This window comes from Natator depressus, chromosome 3, assembly GCF_965152275.1.
Source record: "Natator depressus isolate rNatDep1 chromosome 3, rNatDep2.hap1, whole genome shotgun sequence".
Lineage (NCBI taxonomy): Eukaryota > Metazoa > Chordata > Testudines > Cheloniidae > Natator > Natator depressus.
Window position 1 is genome coordinate 130,918,415 of NC_134236.1, and position 22,276 is coordinate 130,940,690.

The 22,276-nt window shown below is 40.7% G+C and overlaps 1 protein-coding gene across 1 annotated transcript in view; it reads right to left on the reverse strand.

The window, feature by feature from the left end:
• Positions 1 to 4,210: 4,210 nt before the first annotated feature.
• RAB4A (RAB4A, member RAS oncogene family) overlaps positions 4,211 to 22,276 on the reverse strand; it is a 32,125-nt gene continuing 14,059 nt past the window's right edge. Inside the window, exons 4-8 of the mRNA XM_074948830.1 lie at positions 21,965 to 22,027; positions 17,709 to 17,863; positions 15,206 to 15,301; positions 12,851 to 13,012; positions 4,211 to 5,288 (exon numbers count right to left, since the gene is read on the reverse strand). Coding sequence (XP_074804931.1) covers positions 12,897 to 13,012; positions 15,206 to 15,301; positions 17,709 to 17,863; positions 21,965 to 22,027 — 430 coding nt within the window. The 3' untranslated portion in view covers positions 4,211 to 5,288; positions 12,851 to 12,896. The remainder of the gene's footprint in view (positions 5,289 to 12,850; positions 13,013 to 15,205; positions 15,302 to 17,708; positions 17,864 to 21,964; positions 22,028 to 22,276) is intronic.

Consider the following 22,276-nt stretch of genomic DNA (forward strand, 5'->3'; position numbering starts at 1 on the left):
AACTCAAAACCCTGGGTTTAGCAGGCCATTGATTTCACAGAGGGAGGGAGGCAAAAATGAATAGAAAACAAATCTCGTCTATTTCTCGTTTTGATCCACTTCATCTATCTTTATACATCTTGCTGGCAGCAGATGGTGCAGTACAACTGCTGGCCATCATCAACTCCTGGGTGCTCGGCCAAAGACGGTGAAGTATTACTGCTGACAGTCATTGGCTCCTGGCTGCTCATTAGAAGACGGTGTAGTAGGACTGCCGACAGGACTGAATTGCCATGAGATGAAACTTAAAAGGGAAATGACCTGGCTGAGTCACTCAGCTAGGAAGGGAAGGGGGGGACTTGAGGCTATGTACCCAGAACCACCCCCGACAATGTTTTTGCCCCATCAGGCACTGGGATTTCTACCCAGAATTCAAATGGGCAGCAGAGACTGCAGGAACTGTGGGATAGCTACCCTCAGTGCAAAGCTCTGGAAGTTGACAGTTGCCTCGGTACTGTGGATGCACACTGCCAACTAAATGCACTTAGAGCATTTGTGTGGGGACACACAATCAACTGTATAAAAACGCTTTCTAGAAAACCGACTTCTATAAATTCAACCTAATTTCATAGTGTAGACATGGCCTTAGAGTAAGAACTTCACACATGGAATGCATGCACTATGTTTGTTTAGGGAAGGTAAGGGGACTATTTAGGTAAACACTACATTTGTCAATCTGCTTTGTTACATGTATGATTAAAATTTTAGAGCCAAACTTGAACTACTAGTTTGGGGATGTTCCTAGCATGACATTTGAGATCTTCAAGTCTATCACTGTGGAATAATAGATAATCTAATGTACACACTGTGGAGAGCTACCCTCTAATGATTACATTTTTCCTAAAGCTTACTACATTAAGTTTTAAAACACCTTGTTACTTTACCTCTAATACCAACTGGTCATTAAAATGAAATATGCATTACACTACAAATCTTAACATATATAAGTCATGCACTTTAACCTTGTTAATGTGCACTGTCTGAACGCACTATTTTTAGAAACACTTTAAGATGTTAAGATCAAGTATATACACTAAGGCTTACTGTAATAAAGCTACTTATTCTACAATGAAGGGAATCTGGAAGCTTACAGAAAAAAATTGTGCTTAGCTTATTTTTAGTTCCAGAAAATTGACCAAACTATTCAAAAAGTACTCTCATATAAACAAAAAAGGCTTTTTTTTATCAGTTTTGTATGTGAATGGCAAGAGGGAGGAAGAGATACTGTTTTTAATCAACTTTAATCACTAAAGCTGCACCAGTTATTTCTCAGACTGTTTGGAAAAAACAAAAAGATCACATTTGTAACACCGAAGAAAACTACATTGTAACAGAGAAAAGTAAAGAGCTGCAGAGAAGGAAAATGAATGAGGTTTAGCATCGAAGGAGGAGAAAGCCACCTGAGACCACACTGCAAGTAGCACTGGGGTCAGAGAATCTTGGAATTAAGCAAACCTTCCTCTTATCAGCACCCTTAACTTGGTGGGTAATAGGAAAACTGGATGATTAAAGGCCCTACCCACTTTGATCACAGCAATAGTGGCAGAAGAGAGACCACGGCTTGTGCTACATCTCAGAACTAGGAAGGTCAGGCGGCTTTCCCCTTTCTTCACCATCTACCAGAAAGTTGAGCAGGAGGTGTAAAGGTGAAAACCAGACACTCATTTCCCAGCATTCATTCCTGTTTTGGGAATGTGGAAAGCAGGACACAAATTCTCCCAACTTTAAGAAGCTGGTATGAAGGCAACATATCCCATTGGACTACCTCCAGCGGAGTTTGGGATCAAAGGATAGGCAACTGCAGGATCCAAAACTAAAAGCTATCAGCAGGGTCTTTCAAGTCTGATGTGCAAACTCCCTCTATTTTGAATCACCAGTCATAGTCTCTCTCTTGTCTGGGAGGAGAAACAGAGGGGCTGTGGTAGAAAGCACTTCTAGATGATACGTATTGGAAGACAACCCAGAAATTGGGATCAAGGCAGATATTTACATATTATGGTTCTTTGGAGTTATTTTAGGCTTTGAAATGCAGTATTAGGCAGTTTCCAAAACATATATGCAAATATACCAGGAGAGGAACATTCCTTGGGAGCATTTCTGGTCAGCTAGGTAGACCAGAAACGGATGGTCAGACATCCATGCTATATAATACTCCTGGGGGAATTCTGCATCACTGTGCGAATGTATGTTTTCATGTGCCATGCACATTTTAAAAATTTTTTGGTAGAAAATAGCTTCTGCCAAAAAGTTGCTGCAGTTTTGCCCACCAGAGGGCGCTGTGGTGCTAGAGCACAGCAGCTGCTCCTGGCAAGCTCCAGCCAGGATAGGGAAGAGAAAGAGCCTGCCTTCTTCACAGTGCCTGTTGGACCAGGTCAGGAGACATGGGGAGATAGACAGCGTGGGGCTGCTGGGGGTCAGATCGGGGCTCCAAAGGGCTAGTGGGGGAGGACAGACTGGGGCAGGGGCTGAATGGGAGTGGAGGCACAGGGACATGGGGGAGGGAGATGCAGAGGGGGAGGGGATGCAGAGCTACAGGGGGGAAAGTGGATGGAGCGTGGGGGCACAGAAACACATGGGGACAGGGCAGATGTGCCTGAAAAAATGGCAGAGGCTAGGGGTCACTCAAGGTCTGCATGGGGACACTCCCTAACAATCCCTCCCCACCCCCCCCCCCCCCCAAACCTGTTCCAAAACTTTTCCCACCCATACCCAACAACCCTTTAAGTTCACATCCAGGTTCCTCTCCAGCAATTTACTTCCCTCTCCCTCAGCTCTTCCATTACCCCTGATTCCCCCAAACCGTTTGCACTGCTTCTGAGGGGTGTGGGAAATAGGTCTGTATTGTTGTTTAATTACTGAGTTCTGTATTAATATGCCTAGTAAGGAATCTATTTGTCAAAAAACATTTCCTGAATCTTTTTTGTAGTATGCATTGTTACAGACATACTTGCTGACAGGTATTTTGAAATAAATAAAATATGTAGAATTTTGCAGAATTAAAAAATATTTTTGGGTGCAGAATTCCCCCCAGGAATAATACAATAAGCGTCTTTTCTACATGTCATTTAAGTCTAATGCTGCATGCTGACCATTTTTATTGAGAAAGGAACATCATACAAAGCTACTTGGATTAATGGCCTGCAAGATTTCAAAGTTAGATTTTCCTTGTACAAAGCATGGTAAAATGATTCAATGTAATCCTTTTGCTTTTACATTCAGTTTAGATACAGACCCACACCCTTTTGGAAAAACATTTAAACTGCACCAAGCCCCACGATGGACTATCTTTAAATGTAGGATTAGAATTCCATTGAGGGGCTCTAGTATCTACCTCAAGCACTCTAGCTATGCTCATGTGCTGCCAATACCCTCTGGCACTATAATTCAGTTTCATTTTAATATTGAAACATTTATATTCTACCTGTGTTCTTTAACAAGTGAGGATTCAGGTATCCCTCAATAATGCAGTTTTTGGCCCATGAAATTGTAATAGATGTCTGACAAATAATTTTCTGTGTTGCTAGGTTTCTTGGGCCAAATCCTGTTCAGTTACACCAGTATAACCTTAAGCTCAATGGAGTTATTCTGGACTTACATTCTTGAGAAACCCTTTGACCCCCCCTCCTTATTACATTCCTTTCAGAAATGCCCCCACTCCATAGGTCCTTAAGTGGCAATACATAAGCTATATAGATTTCCCACCACTCCTGGAGAGTGATGTGGATATCTAGGCTTCCTGCTGTCATTGGACTCTCTCCCACCGCCTTAGTATAGCTCTAATGGAGCCATGACAACAGGATTTCCTGTGCTGGCTGTTTTGCCCCACAATAAAGAGCTCAGGAGGGAGATTCCAACATCCTAAACAACTCTGTATTAAAGTTAATATGACAGGCTGAATACCTGATGCTTTCCAGGGGCAGAGAGAAAAATGCATGTAGCCCACCTATATTCCATTTCCTCATGTATATAAATCACCAACACTATGAAATACCCTCAGTGGGATCTGACAACAGGGAGGATGGTACCCTATTCCAGGCCACAGGGGAGACTTGTATGAAGAGACCCTCCAATTAGAACCATCAAGCCCTATGTTTAAACTCCCATAATACCATATATAGTTTTTTAGAATATTTAAAATAAATTTTAATGAAAATTCCACATTCAGCATAGTTGGTTGCACTTCCTAGATACCGTACATTTGAAACACTTGGCCGCACTGAACAGGTATGCATTCAGCAGCACCCATTACTTTTTATAGCCGATTGCTTTATTAGTAGCTAAAGCATTTTTGAGAAGTGCATTCTAATGAGATTAAGCAATACCTTATAGAAACTGCTCTCATACAGACACATGAGAAATCATTGTGGTGATCTTTCATGGACTCCTCACGCAGCATTAGAATCATTAAACAGAAGATGCACAGTTTTGCCAAACAAACAAACACAAACCAACTAACCTCATTGGCCCCCGCTTCTATACAACAGAAGTAGAAAAGGAAAAGAAAAGAACCAGAGAACACAGAAAAAAAATCCAAGATCCAAGGTCAGACAGCAGTCATTTCAGAGACTTAGCAGCAGCATTTTTAACCTACAAAGTAGGAAAAAATATAGTTGAGAGAAATTTATTTAAGAATGGTCAGAAAACAGGACAGATGCACCTCATTAAAACATCCATTCCAAATTTGACAGATTAGTAAACATAGGTAATGTCCTCACCGTACTTCAAGAATGATCATGTAAACACCCTGTAGAATGTGGCAAACGTAGTGAAGAAGGAAAATCACTGACAGCGCCAGTGGCTTTGTATTTCAGGTCATAAACATAACCTAGTGTGCAATTAACACAAACATGATAAAGCCTAACTCAGTTAACAAGTTTTAGTTAATATGATTAAAAAAATAAAATATAATTGCTTTTAGTGCAACATTTATTATATCAAACGTAAGTAGATCATGCTTTGGAAACTTACTGTTACATTATATACAGTATACAGCAATACTTTAAAGATGAGTGACAAAAATATGTAACGGAAAATGTTTACATACAGGTGAGTCTTAGTATTGTCCACTGAATTGTCAGGTTTGTTTTGCAGTCTGCTGTGTCATATGCACATTCTTGCCTACCACCATACAGAACTGTTTTTCCAGCAGTGGCTTTTCTGTTCACATACGTTAGTAAAGATGTTTTAAAAAAACTGCATAGCCTTCAAGCTTTGTCAGTTGTTGCTACAAACACCAATTGCATGGACATCTGAAAAATATAAAAGAACATATCATTGCTGTGAACATTTTATGGAAATTTAAGCTTTCTAAGTTTAGGGGGGAAAAAAGGTTCAAATCCTGCAATTGGATCCATGCACATGCACCCTTGCGGAGCCCCATTGAAGTTCCTGGGACTTCAGATGGACGCCTTCTTCAAGTCATTTGCAAACTCAGGATCCCTCAAGCTGCATCCTCCTTCTAGTTTTCCTTCATTTAAAGAGCACAAAGCCCTTTAAAGCCCTTTGATTGAGGGACTGCCAACTCACAGATTACACTAGGAATAGAAAGTTTCATTTTAGGATTTAAGGATGACAGTTGATTTAAGAAATCAATATTTGCAAATTTTTAAAACTTTGCTCTCTTTCTTAAGTTTCAACCTCTTCTGTTCAGATTTCTGCTAGCAGCTTTGAATGAAGAGGATGTGTACTACTCATACTATATCACACTCAAGCCAAAATGAATGCAGAGAAAATAATTCAGTTACTGTGTTTCAAAGACCAGTTTTATTTTTTAATACATCTGCAGCTCAGAGCAAGTGGGTGGCTCTCTTCAAAAACCATCTGTTTATTGCACCAAATGCAGCATGTATTGATTACCTGCCCTATGAGCAGGTGACGTATGTGTGCATTCGGTGCAAGGAACTCCTGGCTCTCCGAGACTGTGTACGGGCTTTGGAGACGAGGGTGGCTGAGCTGGAGGAGCTAAGGGAGCCAGAGAGGTACATAGATGAGACTTTTCAGGACACGGTAGAATGGTCCCACCCCCGTCTGACAGCCTCTGTGTTATTGAGGAGGATGAAAGTCTCCGGGAAGGAGGACATCCAACTGAAGCAGAGGGAAATGATCCTGTAGTTGGGACCCTCCTTCCAGATGAGGATACCTCTCCAAGGGAGGGTACTCCAGTTATTAGGAAGAGACAGGTATTAGTAATGGCCGATTCTAATCATTAGAAACGGATAGCTGGGTTTGCGATGACAAAGAGAACCACTTGGTGACTTGCCTGCCTGGTGCAAAGGTTTGTGATCTCTCGAGACATCTAGATAGACTTATGTGTAGTGCTGGGGAGGAGCTGGTGGTCGTGATACATGTAGGTACCAGTGACATGCGAAGGATGGGAGGGAGGTCCTGGAGGCCAAATTTAGGCTTCTAGGTAAGAAATTGAAGTCCAGGAGCTCCATGATAGCAGTCTCTGAAATGCTTCCAGTTCCACATGCAGGGCCAGTTAGACAGGAAGAACTGCAGGGTCTCAATGTGTGGATGAGACAATGGTGTAGGGAGGAGTGGGGGTTTAGATTTATTAGGAACTGGGTAAACTTTTGGGAAAGGGGGAGCCTATACAGGATGGATAGGTTCCACCTAAACCAAAATGGAACCAGATTGCTGGCATTTAGTTTAAAAACTGCTCAACGACCTTTTTAATTTTAAAGGGATGGGGGAAAGCTGACAGGTGCGGAGGAGCACATGGTTCAGACAGAGACATCCCTTAGCGGGAAGATATATTAATGAAGATTCTCTATGTCCTAGTAAGGAGGAGAGGATGGAAGATGATAAAATACAGGTAGGATCTGATGAGAAACAGTCAAATGAAAAAAGTCTCATTCAATTACATCATATAAATGGCAGACATCTAAAAAGTGACAAGTTTTTAAAGTGCTTATATGCCAATGCTAGAAGTCTAAATAATAAGATGGATGAACTAGAGCGCCTCGTATTAAATGAAAATATTGATATAATAGGCATCACAAACACTTGGCGGAATGAGAATAATCAATGGGACATAGTAATACCAGGGTACAAAATATACTGGAAGGACAGAACAGGTTGTGCTAGTGGGGGAGTGGCACCACATGTGAAAGAAAGCGTAGAATCAAATGAAGTAAAAATCTTAAATGAACCAATGTACCACAGAATCTAAGGATAGTAATTTCATGCTTGAATAAGAATTATATAGCAGTAGGGATATATTACCGACCACCTGACCGGGGTGGTGATAGGGACTGTGAAATGCTCAGGGAGATTAGAGAGGCTATTAAAATAAAAAAAACCTCAATAATAATAGGGGATTTCAACTATCCACATATTGACTGGGCACATAATCACCCCAGGATGGGATGCAGAGATAAAGTTTCTTGACATCTTAAATGCATCTTGGACCAGCTAGTCCTGGAACCCACAAGAGAAGAGGCCATTCTTGATTTAGGACCAAGTGGAGCACAGGATCTGGTCCAAGAGGTGAATATAGCTGGACTGCCTGATAATAGTGACCATAATATAATTAAATTTAACATCCCTGTGGCGGGGAAAACACTACAGCAGCCCAACACTGTAGCATTTAATTTCAGAAAGGGTAACTACACAAAAATGAGGAGGTTAGCTAAACAGAAATTAAAAAGATACAGTGCCTTAAGTGAAAGCCCTGCAAGCTGCATGGAAACCTTTTAAAGACACCATAATAGAGGCTCAACTTAAATGTATACCCAAATTAAAAAAACATAGTAAGAGAATTAAAAAAGTGCCACCCTGGCTAAACAACCAGGTAAAAGAAGCAGTGAGAGGCAAAAAGGCATCCTTTAAAAAGTGGAAGTTAAATCCTAGTGAGGAAACTAGAAAGGAACATAAACTCTGGCAAATGAAGTGTAAAACTATAATTAGGAAGGCCAAAAAAGAATTTGAAGAACAGCTAGCCAAAGACTCAAAAAAAGAAAAAAAAATTGTATTCAAGGACATCAGAAGCAGGAACCCTGCTAAACCACCAGTGGGGCCACTGGACGATCAAGATGCTAAAGGAGCACTCAAGGACAATAAGGTCACTGCGGAGAAACTAAATGAATTCTTTGCATCGGTCTTCACGGTTGAGGATGTGAGGGAGATTCCCAAACCTGAGCCATTCTTTTTAGGTGACAAATCTGAGGAACTGTTCCAGATTGAGGTGTCATTAGCGGAAGTTTTGCAACAAACTGATAAATTTAAGAGCAAGAAGTCACCAGGACCAGATGGTCTTCACCAAAGAGTTCTGAGGAACTCAAATGTGAAACTGCAGAACTAACTAACTATAGTTTGTAACCTATCATTTAAATCCACTTCTGTACCAAATGACTGGAGGATAGCTAACGTGACGCCAATTTTTAAAAAGGGCTCCAGAAGCGATCCCAGCAATTGCAGGCCAGTAAGCCTGATTTCAGTACCGGGCAAACTAGTTGAAACGGTAGTAAAAACAAAATTGTCAGACACATAGAAGAACGTAATTTGTTGGGGAAGAGTCAACATGGTTTTTGTAAAGGGAAGTCATGCCTCAATCTACTAGAATTCTTCGAGGGGGGTCAACAAGCATGTGGAAAAGGGTGATCCAGTGGATATAGTGTGCTTAGATTTTCAGAAAGCTGTTCACAAAGTCCCTCACCAAAGGCTCTTAAGCAAAGTAAGCGGTCATGGGAAGGTCTTCTCATGGATTGGTAAACTGGTTAAAAGATAGGAAACAAAGGGTAGGAATTAATGGTCAGTTTTCAGAATGGAGAGGGGTAAATAGTGGTGTTCCCCAGTGGTCTGTACTGGGATCAGTCCTATTCAACATATTCACAAATCATCAGGAAAAAGGGGTAAACAGTGAGGTGACAAAATTTGCAGATGATACAAAACTACTCAGGATAGTTAAGTCCCAGGCAGACTGAGAAGAGCTACAAAAGGATCTCTCAAAACTGGATGAATGGGCAACAAAATGGCAGATGAAATTCAGTGTTGATAAAGGCAAAGTAATGCACATTGGAAAACATAATCCCAACTATACATATAAAATGATGGGGTCTAAATTAGCTGTTACGACTCAAGAAAGATCTTGGAGTCATTGTGGATAGTTCTCTGAAAACATCCACTCAATGTGCAGCAGCAGTCAAAAAAGCAAACAGAATGTTGGGAATCATTAAGAAAGGGCTAAATAATAAGACAGAAAATATATTGCCTCTATAAATCCATGGTATGCCCACATCTTGAATACTGTGTGCAGATGTGGTCACCACATCTCAAAAAAGATATATTGGAATTGGAAAAGGTTCAGAAAAGGGCAACTAAAATGATTAGGGGTATGGAACGGCTTCCTTATGAGGAGAGATTAGTAAGACAGGGACTTTCAGGTTGGAAAAGAGATAATTAAGGGGAGATATGATTGAGGTCTATAAAATCATGACTGGTGTGGAGAAAGTAAATAAGGAAGTGTTATTTACTCCAAATGAAATTAATAGGGAGCAGGTTTAAAACAAAAGGAAGTATTTCTTCACACAGCGCACAACCTGTGGAACTCTTTGCCAGAGGAGGTTGTGAAGGCCAAGACTATAACATAGTTAAAAAAAATAATTAGATAAATTCATGGAGGATAGGTCCATCACTGGCTATTAGCCAGGATGGGCAGGAATGGTGTCCCTACCCTCTGTTTGCCAGAAGCTGGGAATGGGTGACGGGATGGAGCACTTGAAGATTATTTGTTCTGTTCATTCCCTCTGGGGCACCTGGCATTGGCCACTGTCGGAAGACGGGATACTGTGCTATATGGACCCTTGGTCTGACCCAGTATGGCCGTTCTTAGGTTGGATGGACAGCTAGATGAAAAAAGCCCTCAAGAAAACCCTAGAGAGTTGAAGGAAACTGGAGAGTGGGAGAAGTGCTCCTGAGGAAGTTAAGCAAACAAACCAGCTTGATGAGCTCCCTAAAGTAGAGCATCTGACTTCCACCCATCTGTAAGCCCCTGTGTGCTACTGGAAGGAGGAGAGAAAACAGGCTGGTCTATCAATAGCTCTCCCTCTCCAGCCTGGCACACCTCCAGAGTTGGGAAGCATCAACTCTGATTCTGAGAAGGGCTGGCCAAACACAGCTCATTGCCTCCCTTTTTGTTTCAAGAGCCATGCGAAGAGCAGGCAGGAAACAGTTAGGCGTTCTTGCAAGGAGAAATCAGCTGCCGATCTTCATCATTTATCCGTCATTTCCACAGTCTGCTTGAGAACTCCTGAAAGGAGAGCGAGTGATGTTACATTCTAGCCTCCCTTTCTGTCTCCCAGAGACATCTGTCAGACTGGTGCTGACAGATATGCTGCAAATGACTTTAGACAACAGCCTGAACTGGTAACTCTGTCTTAAACCAGCAAAAGGGAAGAAGCATTTGCTGCATTTCTGCTCAAGTCATAAGAAGAGATGCAAGACACCTAAGGCTATTCTTCCTAGAAGGAAGAGGAGAATGTTTGGAACAACATATTATATTTTAATTCATTTTAAAGACCAAGTTTGATTTTTAACATTTACTTTAAAAAAACTGATTATGAAAAAAGCCTTTGATAGATATGGAAGTGTACCCTATGTTTTTTTGAATTCTGATTTCTAGAAATATTTTCATATGACACCGTGGAAATGGTTTGCACTTCTGTACAGTACAGATGTCTATTAAAAAGTTAGAACATATTTCATGGCAGCAGAATAGTGCAAAGAGCAGGGCCTTTGATTATTTTTATTCTATAGAATTTCTCAAATCATTTCATATTTCAACAGTTGACGCATGGAACCTACCTCTACTTGAAGAGGAAAATGGCAGCACAAATGAACCTTTGCATATTACTTTATTGTTCAATGGTTTTGTAACCCAAGAACCCCTCAACACTAACTGGCAAGGAGGTTACAAGAATATCCTGATCATGATACACAGGTTCTGGTTCACCAAAGAATGTTATGTGAAGTCTTAAATGAAATCTAGGCTCATACTGGTCATTGTTATTGTTGTGAAATGTATGTACAGACACCATGAAGAGCTGTGTATGGGTACTGAAAATAAGTTCTTAGATTCTGTGTCATAGCAGAGGTGGAAAAACAGGTTTCCTGTCAGACAAAACATGTTCATTCACGTGCCTCTGTTGCCATGCAAATTAAGCATTTTAAGTTAACACAATGGATGCACATTTACATATGAAGTCAACAGAGAGATATGCAAGTCAACAGAGAAGAGAGGAAAAACAAGTGATGCGGATATACTGTTTCTAAGTACAGACAATGAACTTAGGGGACATAAGTAAAAGGAAAGGAAGACACCCCCTTATCCTGCACCTAGGAAGTAAAGTGAATTTACATTCAGGAAAACAGGATCACAACCAGCCTTGGTTAAAGAAGCTGCAAACAGCTCTGGGTTAGATAAAACTTCGTTAGACAAAAGTTTAACATAATAGTTAAGTTTAGTACCTAGAAAACATGTAATTTTGTTTTTTATGTAGCCCTTCTTTATCCATTATCATTACTCCCCAACTCTTGAATCTTTAATAAACCTATTGCTGTTTTCACTATAACAGTATCTCAGTACTGAGGTATTAAGCAAGGTGTTGATCCTGAGCTGCATCATATAAGCTGGCGTGTACACTGTTCCCTTGGGGACCACAGACCTGGTATTTCTGTGAGTGTTCACTAGACAAGGAGCTGGACACTACAGGAACACATCAAAAGAACTCAGGGATGGGAGTACACCTATTCTTAACTTGCAAGGTAAAGGAACATAAGAATGGCCATATGGCTCAGACCAATGGTGCACCTAGTCAAGAATGCTGTCTTTAAATAGTGGCTGGTGCCAGATGCTTCAGAGGGAATGAAACAGAACATCAAGGGATACCTGCCATCATCCAGTCCCAGCTTCTGGCAGTCAGAGGTTTAGGGACATCCAAAGCATGGGGTTCCGTGCCCAACCATCTTGGCTAATAGCCATGGATGGACCCATCCTCCATGAACTTAGCTAATTATTTTTTGAACCCAGTTATATTGTTAGCCTTCACAACATCCCCTGGCAAGGAGTTCAACAGCCTGACTGTGTAAAGAAACACTTTCTTACGTTGTTTTAACCCTGCTGCCTTTCAATTTCATTGGGTGACGTCTGGTTCTTGTGTTACATGAAGGGGTAAATAATACTTCCTTATTCATTTTCACCACACCATTCATGATTTTATAGATCTCTATCATATTCCGCCCTTGGTCATCTCTTGTCTAAGGTGAACAGTTCCAGTCTTTTTAATTTCTTCTCATATGGAAGCTGTTGCTTACCTCTAATAAGTTTTGTTGCACTCATCTGTACTTTTTCCAATTTTAATATATCTTTTTGAGATGGGGTAACCAGAATGGCAGACAGTATTCAAGGTGTGGGCATACCACGCATTTATATAGTGGCATTACGATCTTTATTGTCTTATCTATCCCATTCCTAACATTTATCTTTGTGACTGCCACTGCACATTGAGCAGATTTTTCAGAGAACTATGTGGAAAGGGCTGGCATTGCCCAGAGAAGTGTGCATGGGTGACGAACAGGTTGGAGGTGTCAGGGAGCTGACATCCAGCTAAGAGCAAGCAACCCTCCCTCATACTGGAGGCAAGGGGGGAGGGGTGACAACCCACCTTGGTACCCCCAAAACCAAACAAGTTAGCTGTGAAAAAGTCCAACGCCACAAAATATGAAGGCTCTGTATGGCGGCATCAATATAATAAACTAATGAGGTAGAGCAACCTACCAAAGATGCTCATTCTCAATTTCTATGGCTTACCTTTTGTTTCTAGAACAAGTGTTCAATTTTTTTTGTTGTGTTTTCTTTAACAGCCACATTCTTGAGCACTTTGAGCCTGTGCTCTACGTGGGGATCTCAGCTGTCTCAAGGCAGCATCTCCATACTGAATTCCTGAGCCCATCCTTTCTGGATCCAGTTCACCTGACGAGAAACAAAATGGCCTTATAAGTTATCCTCATTTGTAGACAACAGATTACAAGTACAAATAGCTAACACTAGATAAAGTTCTTAGCATTTATGTTTTCCTATCCCAGTTATAAAGAACATGATCACAGTTTTATCATTCATATAATTCCATCTCATTTCCCACAGTAGTTTCAAATTGTCCAGTCCTTGAACAGAACTGAAGCAGTGCATCTTACAAGTGACTTAGGGCTTGTCTACATGGGGAAAAAGCCCACAGCGGTTAGTGTGTACTAGTTCCCTGTGGGAACACTTACACTGCGCACTAAAAGTGCCTCGTGCATAGTAGCTTACTCTGCCTGCCCAAAGTGCAGTGTCTCTCTACACTGCAAGATTTTTTTTGGCAGTGGGCACACACGCACAGCCCTCCTAGTATGGGTATAAACAGCAGTGCAGATGGCGAGGCATGGATTAAGTCAGTAGAGTAGACACCTGAAGGGTGTGGATTTGTACCCCGAGTACATTCCCTACATGTTCTCTATTGGCCCAAGCTGTGCCACCCATCTACACTGCTAAATGTAGCAGTGTAGTGTCTTGCTGCGGGAACCTTTCCCTCTGCAGTAAAAGGCTGTGGCAGTGGGCAGGTGGCAGGGAAAGGCTGCCAGCTCCTGCCATTGGAGCCCTTCTCTTCAGGGAAAGATTCCGGCAGCAGGAAAAGGCTCGGGGGGGAGGGCGGAGAGAGGCAGCAGGGAAAGGCTTTGGCGGGGCGGAGACAGCAAGGAAAGGCTCTGGCAGCAGGGAGCAGCTGAAGCCTTTTCCCATGGCCTCCCCTCTCCCAGAGGCTTTCACTAACTTGGGTAGTTATGCACTGCAGTGTTGACACAGTGTGCCTTCCCCAGTGGCATTTAGCTACATGTACACTACATGCCACTGAAAGTGGTGTGTAATGTAGATGTGGCCTTAGTGTGCAGTAGAGTGTGTCCACATGGGGAGATTTGTGCAAAATAGATAATGCACTTTAAATTCACACTCTAGCTTACTGTGCACTAACTTCCCTGTGCAGACAAGCCCTTTGACTGCAGCAAGAGGTCTTTTCCCTTATAGAGGTAGTTAAAGTCCAAAATAACTAACGTTTGCTTTATAGTTCCAATTTCATTCTGAGAAGAAGAAGAAAAAAAAAGGTTACCCAATTTTAGAGACTAGTTTTCAAACAAAAAAGGAACAGGATATTTTCAAACAAAGAAGGATCAAAAGTACCATAGTAAACCAGGGATAGACAGATCAGTTTGATACACTAGGTGTGAGCTTTCTGTTTTGGTCCATTTTAATTTAAAATACAAATAACAAATGGAGTTTTGGCCTTGATTGAGTTAAAAAGGAACAGAGGAATTTACACTAAAGAGTTCCTGAACATTCAAAATATGTCCTTGGAATTCAAAACATGGAAACTGGCTCCCTACTAGACTGAGCTTCCTGATTTTGCCAATTTTAAAAAGTTACTTTATGGAGGCACCAAGTAGACTAGAAAGTGGATTTGCTGCCACGACTATTACCACAATCAAGTCTCACTTGTACTATGAGGCACCTTGTGTATTCTGGAGCCTGCAAAAATAAAAATGAATAAGCTGACCTCAGCCAGAAGCCATACAGGTCAATCAGAGCACTTCTATAGCAAGGCAAGGTCTCATATGTAAGTATATGATCTATTTAATCACCTTGATATTATTATTCCCTACCTATATAAAATCAGGTGCAAAAGTGATCTGAAGAGTCATGTCTGCTCTGATAGTGATGCAGCATAGAAAGCTGCTAAAACTTAAGTCTTCCTAATTCAGAGGCTCTGTACTTGTGAAGACAAAGAAGGCCACAGAGCATGTAGCCTGCAACCAAAAAGCTGAATATTAAGTCTAACATTAAGAAACTCTATGGGGGTACAGTCTCCTTTTGATGAACGCAATTAAATTTAATGTTCATTCCTGTTAACATATATGGGGAGGTAAGAGGTGGATAAACAGAAAGGGACATTTTTCTACAACAAAATGTGTACATTCTTTTATCTATTCATACATGTAATCTGTTACATAGATTTACTGATGCACTGTGACTAAACTTTTACTATAAGGAAATTCCAAAGCTGTGAGATTCTATAGTTTTCACTGTGGGACAAGAAGCGAAAATACATTCTAACAATCAATCTTTATTTCAATTTACCTGATTCAATTTTATTAAGTATTTTTCTTGCACACTGTACAAAGGCCTCTTCAACATTCTCCCCGGTTAGTGCACTTGTTTCCAAAAACATCAGCTCTGCATTTAATGCCAGAAAAATAAAATCTCAGGTCATTAAAACTTTGAAATACTGTTCTGACAAACTTTTTCTTGTTTCAAGTACAGTAAAGAGTAAGAATGTCTTTTAAACAGAAGCTATTTTTAACTGAGACTCTGAAGCAGTTTAGCCTCCCTCCCATACAAAAAAAAAAATTAGGTTCTGAAGGTAGAAGTCCTAGAACATACTGAATATTGACATATTCATGATTATATGCAATTGAAAAATTGTTTTGGTTTGAGATTTAAACATTCTCCCTCAAGTGCTGGAAACTCAAATGGAACAGCATTCTGCTTGTGCATGGGAACCAGAATATGAAGCCAATTGCACAGGCCCATCTAGTTTTACTGTTCAAAGCAAGTGGAGGATAAAAATCAGCCAGCATTTACGGTAACACATTAGATTTATCAAGAGGTTTTAGTAATACAGATATGGATTCTTTAATTGATTGTGTTCTATGTTCCTTTAACTCACCATGCTGTTATTCAGCACAAGTGTTTTCCAGTGAATATTTTAAAAAATGCCCTAAAAGCTGCAAGCATGGTGCCAGAGCGGAAACGGTGATGCGAGCACCAAACTATGAAGCCGCTCCAAGCCAAACCTAAAATACACTTATTTTGAGCAATTTTTAAAATCTCTAATGGAAGGGAGATCATTAAATCAGTGGCTAATATTTCCCAAATAGGTCACAAACAACATTACATTCACCAAATAGATATCTGATCATACACAAATTAAAAATGTTGTTCTAGACTACAAAAGGCTGCATATTGTCTCTATGGCACCATGAGCTAGTTCTTGGATGAAAATTCAGCTTACCACTTTATCTCAAATATGATAGCAATGCAGTTATTTGGAAGTTTACTGCATCTTTATTCAGTCTTCTGAAGTGAACTTTACCTGGGAATACCCTCCCCTCACCTTTCAGTTATAAAATTCAAATTTTAAGATTGAGAGAGAAAGCTATTCAGAAAATCCATCCCTCAATAAAAGGTCTACTTAGGAAAGATTTGTTTTAAAGGTGGAAGGGGAATAGCAGGGAAATCCCACCATTCTTCTTAGCCGTAGCCCAAGATACCTTCACCCACTATCCAAACCAAGGGCATATTTGCATTTTGGATAGACAATACCAACTTGATTTGTTCCAGCGGCTAAAGGACTGTCACCTTATAGCATTTGCTGGGTTGCCTTGTCCATCCTGATCTTCTTAGGAGATGTTGCCTGCCTGCCTACCTACCTACCATTCATGTTACATTTCAAAGAGGAGCAAGCTTAACTTCCCTTTACAAGGTTAATCAATGCTGCTCCACAGTGGCTTAAAGCAAGTACTGTACTATATGTTATCACCAGTTAACAGAGCAAGTTACATAACTGTTTTCCTCTTTGTGAGAAAAAGACAACGTTTGAAGTCACTCAGATCCTCACATAGTGTTGCATTGCCTGCAATTTTTGGATCATAGAAAAATCATGTAGGAGACTGAAAAACAATTAAGATTGGATTTTTAAGACCAGGTCTTGGGTGTGTTCTTTTTAAAAACAAAAGAACAAACAAACAAACAACGCTGTTCCGTCTTCCTTCCCTTTCTCTCCTTAAATTGCAGAAAAGAATCAGCTGGCCTATAACTTTCATATTTTTCCCCAGGTAATGCTCTTTCAGATCCATGCAGGGAGGGGAACCTCCATGCCTGGATCTCACCCCTCCCACATGGAAGCTGCCTTTGTGGCACCATCCTACCCCAAGAACCTGCAAAAGGATCCCCATGGGAGAGGGATCCTCACAGGGGGAAAAGAGTGGGAGCTAGAAGATCCCATTCATCATTCTCTCCCCAGCCCTATGGAGATAATAGCCTGGAGCTGCGTTGCCTGTATTTCTGCCATATTATTTTCTCAGTGGATCTTCTCTATGGTTAGAAACCCTCCTTTAAGAGGACCCGGAGAGTAGTTATGTGTAGGTGGAATCTTTGGTAGTGTGGCTTCAATGCAGCTATGCTATTAGGGATCAGGAAGTAGGGGATGAAGCACCTGAGGCACACAGCCCTTACATGGATGGTTTTAGCCTCCCATGGATTCCTGGGAACAAGGGGGCTTTGTGGGCCATCTTTTTGGCCTTTTCTGTTGTCAGGGAAGAGAGTTCTGTTCACTGACTCCCTCAGGAAACTACATGATGGGATCCTCAGGGAATGAAATTTCCTCCCTCCTTCCCCTTTACTTCAGCGAAGCCCTCTGTATTTAATACTACATTAAAGGGAAGGGGCATTACACTGACAACAGTATTAGGATTTTAACAAGGTTTGTAAGTGGGCAAACGTTAGTTCCTTAGACACAGAAGCTGAATAATTTCAAGTAAAAAAAATACATCTTCAATACTAGATTAGACAGACTACCTACCATTTTCTTGTGCAAACCTGGATGCTTCTAAAAAAGTAACTTCACGATCTGCATCGAGATCCTTTTTGTTCCCACACAGTATGATCACAATATTTTGACTTGCTAACATCCTTGCATCTGTCAACCAATTAGTAAGTGCGTTGTAGGTTTCTCGGCTGCGTAACACAAAAACAGTTCAATAATATACAATTATAAAGATTTCTATAAACTTCTGGACCAGGGTGGCCTAGAGGATAGAACTCAAGAGACCAGGGTTCTATTCCTGTCTCTGCCACTGGCATGTTGGGTGATCTTGGACAAAATCACTTCACCTCAGTTTCCCCATTTTGAAAATGGGGATAAAACTGATCTCCTTTGTAAAGCATGTTGAGATCTACAGATGAAGAGCATTACAAAAGGTTATTTACTGTCACCAGAGTTTTGCGATAGACTGAATATTCACACTCATGAGATATGTCAATGGTGCAGATCTGATAAGTGAATTCTTTTGATAGAACTTGTTGGAGCACTCACATCCTCCTACTCTTCTTTTCACTGTTCCTCAACATTGAGTCAGATTATAAAAGGGGGCATGATGGTCTGGCCACCTCACTTCCTTCTACTGCCCTCTGAAGAATTCAGTTAGAACTCCAAGGAAGAGGGGAAGTTTATAGCTGAAGACAAATTTTTAAAAATGTGTCCTTTGGCAGAAAGGCTGTTCCTACCAGAGAGTCCAGAATCACTCCTATGAAGAGGATCCTTTGAGTGGAAAGCAAAAGTGACAGTCTCTTATCATGAGTCTTAGTCTGCCAAGAAGGCAGGCTGGTTGTGTGGATATAGCCCTGGAAAGGCTTAATTTTGAGGATGCTTTGATTAGCCAATTGTTTAAGGACAGGTATGCATGAACCTCCACTCTAAATGCACTGCCAACTGCAGACAGGCACTTGGGGACAGTAAACACACCACATGAGAGACTGTTGTACTGGAAATGGTTCTTCCTCCTCACTACAAAATGAAGATATTTTCTGTGCATTTGAAACATGCATCCTTGAGATGGAGAGCTCCAAACCAATCTTGAAGGGCAAGGGAAGGTATAATAGATGCTAGGGTTAAGATCCAGAATATAAACTTTCCTGAGGTTCAATATAGATCATAGATCTCTCGCTGGGATCAGTAAATATCTTGAGTAAAAACCTCTTCCTCTGACCTCCTTTGGCACTTCTTCTATGGCCCTCATCTCCAAAAGAAAGAGCGCGCCTCTGTTCATAGCAGGCTTTCATAAATAAGAGGGACTCCTCAATAATCTATTGTATATAGATTCTTATACTACGCTCATCACCATAGTATCTGAGTGCTTACTGGTAGTGCATTAAGCAATGTGACTACATACCTGTCACATGTTTATTCTCACATCCTGTCCCCAGGGGGAAAGCATGTGAAGTGGAATGTCTTGTTTTGGTAGGGTGGTTTTAAAAAAAATAAATCTACCTCTTGCTATGTGAACAGGGAAGGAGGGGGTGAAGGATTTGAATTGGCTCACACATCCACTTTGTATCATTTCCAAATGCCCATTTTGGACTGGGATAACCAGAGACAACATTTTGAAAATTATATAGGTGGTATCCAAATGAGGTTATGGGGGGAGAGGAGGAGATATGGTTCCATATTGGTTCATCGTTCTTGATCCTCAGATCAAGTCTGTGGTCTCAGGTCTGACCCAGAAAAAGTCATTGAGTCTTCCTGATCTTTACTGGTAGCTTATCAAGGACTACCCATTGATGTTGGTATTGTAACCTTTGATTAAAACAGGAGGAACTAGATGAAAATGGATATTTTTTGTCTGTTACCTAAAGACTTACCTCAGGTTTCCTTTGGGAGGTTGGTATACTCCCAAGGACATAGCAGTAGGCCTAGTATCCTTCATTTTAGTGGAGAATAAGCTATCACACTTCAAACAGGAGGTTCTTTACTTTTGTCTCTGAAGACAGACTGAGCAAAGTGTGATGTTTAAGAAATTGCTGAGGCTACTGCTCTTCCAAATGCATCAGAGGAATCGAATGCTGCAATCAGTGTTTTGCCATTAACTGTCCCTCTGATATCAGTGCATTAACCAGCCTTCTCTGATCTTCTGGAAGAGATCTTTAAATATCACCATCTTTTCCTAAAGATGCAACTAGTACCTTGCCATTGTATTCTTGGTAATTGGATACTCCAATGCCAAGTATTGCCAACAAGAAGATTTTTCTGCCAGTTAAATTTATCATCTTTCCTTCTGTCTGCTGGTGTAAAGTCAACTTGATTGGCCTTTGAGCTTTGAACTGCAGCCTCAACTAGCGTGAATGTGAAAATAAAGTTTTCTTAAGGAACCTGATAATAGTTTATCTCCCTACTTGGACACAGCCTGTATTGATGCAGGCTTGGACCGTATGTTTTTGGCTGGCTCTAAAAGCTCATTCAATAGCAGCAATGTAGTCACCTTTTTAGAACCAAGGATATCAAATTTAGGCTGTAGAATTTTTCCACTGCCACAGGAGGATTTTTAAGAGTTGTTGCAATTCTTCCTATTAATTTGTAAAACAAGACTGTATCCTCTGAAAGGCAATGCTAATGCCATGTGCTCCAGCTCTGGAGAGATCTGGTCCTCCAGCTCTGGAGAGATCTCTTGATAACCTTTCAGCACTACCAGAGTATATCTGGAATAATAACTGGAGACTGGTCCTTTTCTCTAGAAGCTGACAGATCCCGGATCTTTGAAGCCAATAAGAGATCTCCCTTAGTTTCTTCATATAGTGAGACTGCTGAGTGTCAGGGTCATGCCCAGAAGGATAACACGAGGGCCATCTAGCCCAGGGAGGTATACAATAATCTTGCCAATAGTTCATTCTAGGCTCTATTTCATATCACCTGTCAGGGTATGGTGCTTGCTTAAATGATGGGTGCTTAGCAGTATACCCTTGCTTGTGGGTATTGCTGGTGAAATAAAAAGTGGTGTAGCTTGTTCCATTCTAATTTGTTCATGTCTTGCACACAACAAAGTTACTGCTTTGAGTAACCTAGTTGTCTTGTACACTACAATCATAATCGGTATTTTTGTGGAAGTTTTTAGTGGGGTTTAGAAATTAGCAATAAGAGCTCACTTTGGAATGAAGTTTAGCACAAGAGCTTTAGACTAGTAGTTTTTTTGATGAACTCATGTGTACACCAGTAAACTGCTAGTGAAGTATAATGACATAACTATGAAACATTCTGTATATATTCTCATGTTTGTGGTAATACAAAATTCCTCTAGCTAAACATTGAGTAGCTATCTAGCTTCGGATTTATTATTGTTATTTTTTTTTTTTTAACAGCACCTATTGCCATATTAAGCAAGAACACCACCTCTAAAGAATTTTTAAGGATTTATATAAGTCAGTTACACTCTGATCAGACTGGTGTTCTACAAGAATTTGGTTATAAAATGTCAGAGGGGAGAAGACAGTTGATCCTAAAAAATCAGTGCATATAAAAGTTAACATAGCTATCTGATTAACATTCTTGAGAACTGGGTTTCACTACCAGCTAAGAAATCTCAGTGAGCCCTACAATAAAAAATTAAGACAGAACCACGAACAGAAGTAATTCTAGTACTACATCTAGAGCTGTACCTCCCAAATCTGGGGGGATCCAGCTAACCACCTCACTTTCTCCAGAGAGCAAGAGGGGAACCGCCATACCAGCACACAGACAAGTCAGGTTTCCAGAAAAGAATTTGCTTCCTCAGTAAAGAGGCTAAATTCTGCTCTTCACTTGTGACACCCTGGGCTTGGTAAACTAGTGTCAGATTGTTATACTGTTTCTACCTTATATTAATGCTGCTTTAGATCAGAGTGGAACTTCACTGTTTAGACCCTGCTCATCCTACTAGATCTTCTCTACACCAATTCCAGCTGAATTCATTTTATTCATTCCAGCTAAATTCATTCACCAGAATTGTACACAGTATTCCTATTAGCAATGCCTTGTACAATGGTATTAATACTTCTCTCTCTACTGGAAATGCCTTGCCTGATATACCTTAGGAACACATTTGCCTTTTTTCACAGCCACACCACATTAAAGCATCCTGTAACTGAACAACAAACCACGTCTCTCTCCTCCTCTGTCGCGTCCAACTCATAAGCCCCTAAGTATTGATTTTAAAGAAAAACATTTTGAATTATTAAGTCTATAATTCGTTTGATACTAGATACTATTAAGTAAAAAAGAAAACGCCAGAAATGGTTAATTTTTATTACCTGGTAATGTCATAGACAAGCAAAGCACCCGCTGCACCTCTGTAGTAACTTCTTGTTACAGACCTGAAAGGGAATTTTAAGTTGCAAAATTATGCTCCCATAATGCCTTTGTCATCTCAAGTCTGGGTTACCATGATGTGTTCCATATGGGGCTACGCTTTCAAACAATTCAGAAACTGAAGCAACTAATTAAGCAGTATTTCCTGGAGGAAGCACCTTCCACCAATGTTTTGTAATCTGCACTGGTTACCAAGTGACTTCCAGACAGAGTTTGAACTGTGGGTTTGACCTAGGAGTTCCAAACTCTCTGGG